This window comes from Olea europaea, unplaced genomic scaffold, assembly GCF_002742605.1.
Source record: "Olea europaea var. sylvestris unplaced genomic scaffold, O_europaea_v1 scaffold1273, whole genome shotgun sequence".
Classification (NCBI taxonomy): Eukaryota; Viridiplantae; Streptophyta; class Magnoliopsida; order Lamiales; family Oleaceae; genus Olea; species Olea europaea.
In genome coordinates this window covers 216,568-219,780 of record NW_019230182.1, presented here as the reverse complement: position 1 = coordinate 219,780, position 3,213 = coordinate 216,568, and the positions used below count along the sequence as shown (strand labels likewise).

General features: G+C 33.1%; 2 protein-coding genes across 2 annotated transcripts in view; both read left to right on the top strand.

Annotated features, from left to right (window-relative positions):
* Nucleotides 1-478, top strand: part of LOC111374658 (ADP,ATP carrier protein 1, mitochondrial-like) — a 6,820-nt gene extending 6,342 nt beyond the window's left edge. The window contains exon 2 of the mRNA XM_022997370.1: nucleotides 61-478. Coding sequence (XP_022853138.1) covers nucleotides 61-357 — 297 coding nt within the window. The 3' untranslated portion in view covers nucleotides 358-478. The remainder of the gene's footprint in view (nucleotides 1-60) is intronic.
* A 1,740-nt stretch (nucleotides 479-2,218) lies between these two features.
* The window catches only part of LOC111374657 (pentatricopeptide repeat-containing protein At2g22410, mitochondrial-like), a 7,067-nt gene continuing 6,072 nt past the window's right edge, over nucleotides 2,219-3,213 (top strand). Inside the window, exon 1 of the mRNA XM_022997369.1 lies at nucleotides 2,219-3,192. Within this exon, the coding sequence (XP_022853137.1) occupies nucleotides 2,219-3,192 (974 nt within the window). The remainder of the gene's footprint in view (nucleotides 3,193-3,213) is intronic.

Sequence of the window (3,213 nt, the reverse complement as noted above, 5' to 3'; positions counted from 1 at the left end):
CAGTAATTATCTAAGACTCTATGAAATTGGGATCGTGAATTGGGTTGCTTATGATTACAGGATAGTTTCTTTGCTAGCTTTGCACTCGGTTGGCTAATCACGAATGGTGCTGGTCTTGCCTCATACCCAATTGATACCGTTCGTAGAAGAATGATGATGACATCAGGTGAAGCCGTGAAGTACAAGAGCTCGATGGATGCATTTACTCAAATACTCAAAAACGAGGGCGCCAAATCTCTATTCAAGGGTGCCGGTGCGAATATCCTTCGTGCCATTGCTGGCGCTGGTGTGCTTGCAGGTTATGACAAGCTTCAGATGATCGTTTTCGGGAAGAAATATGGCTCTGGTGGTGCCTAAATTTCACCAGTTTTCTTGAGCAATAGAGATGGTGATGATATCTTTTTATGTTTAGTTTGAGAGTTCATCCAACGCAAACTTTTAGTGATCTAGTTAAATAAATCTAGCCCAGAGTTTGAATTCTAATTTTATTTTATTTTATTTTTATTTATTTATTTTTTTTTTTACCATTTTTGGGGTATTATATTTCTACTATTTTATCAGTGTCGAAGTTGCATTTTTCCTGAGAGGTTTTTTATTTCAATTTTACGCACTATGGATTAATTATATTTTGAATTTATGTATTTTAATGATTTAATAAGCTAATGGAATACTGATTAACAGTCGATTTATATAAATTATGTTTTATGTACAGCATAACTAAATTTACAGTTTATCATTTGAATTTATTTAGGGAAAATTGCAGATGGGTCCCTAATCTTTGAAAAAGAGCAAATGGGTTCTGATTCTTTTATTTTAGGCCCTAACCTTTGGAGAATTAAGCAGGCCAGGATCTTTGGATGGAAATCGTCCAAAAACTCACAAACTGGGTGCGTCAAAAAGTACATGTTCTACTTTCTTAATTTCTAATGGTGATTGATGACAATATTGATGATGTTTCCGCTTGGTGATTGTTTAAAGTATGTTTAGGAAGTGTTTATAAACGAGTTAAATTATAAATAGATAAGAATAAGAGATGAATAAATGAGTAATATTTGTGGATCTTTTGAAATATATGGATAAAAAGTGACTTATAAATTTGTAAACTGTTTATAAATATAAACCAAACATAGGCTAAAAAAGATGGGTTAGTAATCAACAACAAATATTAATTGACCATTGCTCTATTCTAATTTTTTGTCATTATTCTTGAAAATGACCATCGAGTAATTTTGCCTAAAAACTCTCGAAGTGTTTGTGTAGCCTTGAGGAATAAAAAGTAGGAAAAAGCCATGAGTACAAGGATTTTCTTACAGAATTTCTACCTATGTTCACATGGTCACATATGATTAAATGTTTTCTTTATTTTCTTTCCATCTTTCAATCAATTCTTGCAATGTGCCGTTTGACAAAATTTTCTTTCAACTTTTCTGTACTTGTAGCATGATTCTAAAAAGTAAAGGAAGATAAGTCCGATTAGATCCTTTAATAGAGCCCTTGCAGTTCTTATAATTCGTTATTTACTGTCTATTTAATATAATTATTATATTCTCACATGTTAACATGTTTGTGTGAGCTTAAAAAAATAAATGTTTTTCATAGCTATTAAGTAAATATTTGTTGTCAAAAAATGAAAATTTTGTACTAAAGATCAAAATAAGTAACTCTTTAAGATTGAAAATATGGTTGAAAAAAATTTGTTTAAAAGTAATTGTTAAGTCTTGCCAAACATGTATATTTGTTTCGATAGGCTTAAATTCACGTAAATTCGAGCCAAACATGCTTGAATATTTTATTTTTCCACTAATAATTAAAAAATAATTAGAAGAAGGTTACTCAAACATTGCTTAATATAAGAGGTTATTTTGTTAGCATATTTGGCTAAATTTAAAGGTAGGTTAACAATAATTATAACTAAAATAATTTATATTTTCAAACGTGTATGAACATGTTATATTTTCTACTCGTTACATAAAATATGGACAAGATAGAACGATATAGCAAAAAATACAATCTAATCGCACATTTCATGATATTCATAATTATTTATTCCATCAATAAATCTAATAAATTATAATTTTTAACAAAAAGAAATCGGAGCTTATTTACTTTTAAGTATCCTTTTTTAGGCTTGAGCCAAACAAACAAGTGGTCGAAACTTTAACGCCTCATAATTGGAGCCGAATGACACAATTTCTTCTCCCTCTCGCCCACTATTGTAATGCTTGCTCTCTTCTTCCTCAAATCACGACAACCTTGTACCCTTAAACCCTTCTCAAAACGCCCATATTTTTCTCCAGTTTCACTCCACACTCGCCCTCTCTTGCCCCGCAGAAACAAACCGAAGAATAATGAGAATTCCACCACCAAGTGGAACACAACACACACTTTTGTTCTCTCGAACCCCACACTTTCTCTTCTTGAAACGAAATGCAAGTCCATGATCCAGCTCCTGCAAATACAGTCCCAAATGATCATTACTGGTCTTTCTTTAGATGGGTTGGCTTATAGTCGTTTAATAGCCTTTTGTGCTCTCTCGCCATTTGGTGATCTTAATTATTCCAAAAGATTATTGTCCCACATGCATTACCCAAATGCGTTTTCTTGGAATATAGTAATTAGAGCGTTTACTGATAGCCCAATTCCGTTACAAGCTTTTGTTTTATACAAAAAAATGTTAATTGTTAATAGGAATAGTAGCATTAGCTTAAGGCCGGATAATTATACTTTTCCATTGTTGTTCAAGTCTTGTGCTAGATTGTTATTGTTTTATATGGGCCATGAGATTATAGGGCATGTTCTGCAAATGGGTTATGATAGTGATCTATTCGTGCACAATGCTTTGATACATTACTTGGTGTCATGTGGAGAGTTGGAGGCTGCAGATAAAGTGTTTGGCGAAAATTCTGTGAGGGACTTGGTTTCATGGAATTCATTGATCAATGGGTATGTTAGGAGTGGGAAAGCGAAGGATGCATTGAGGTTATATAGGGAAATGGAGATGGAGAGGGATGGGAATCCTGATGAGGTTACTATGATTGGGGTGATTTCAGCGTGTTCTCAGTTGGAGAATTTGAGGCTTGGGAAAGAATTTCATCAATATATTCGAGAGAAAGGGTTGAATATGAGCATCCCACTTGCTAATGCTCTTATTGATATGTATGTGAAATGTGGGGATCTTGCGGAAGCAAAGATGTTGTTTGATGGAATGGATGA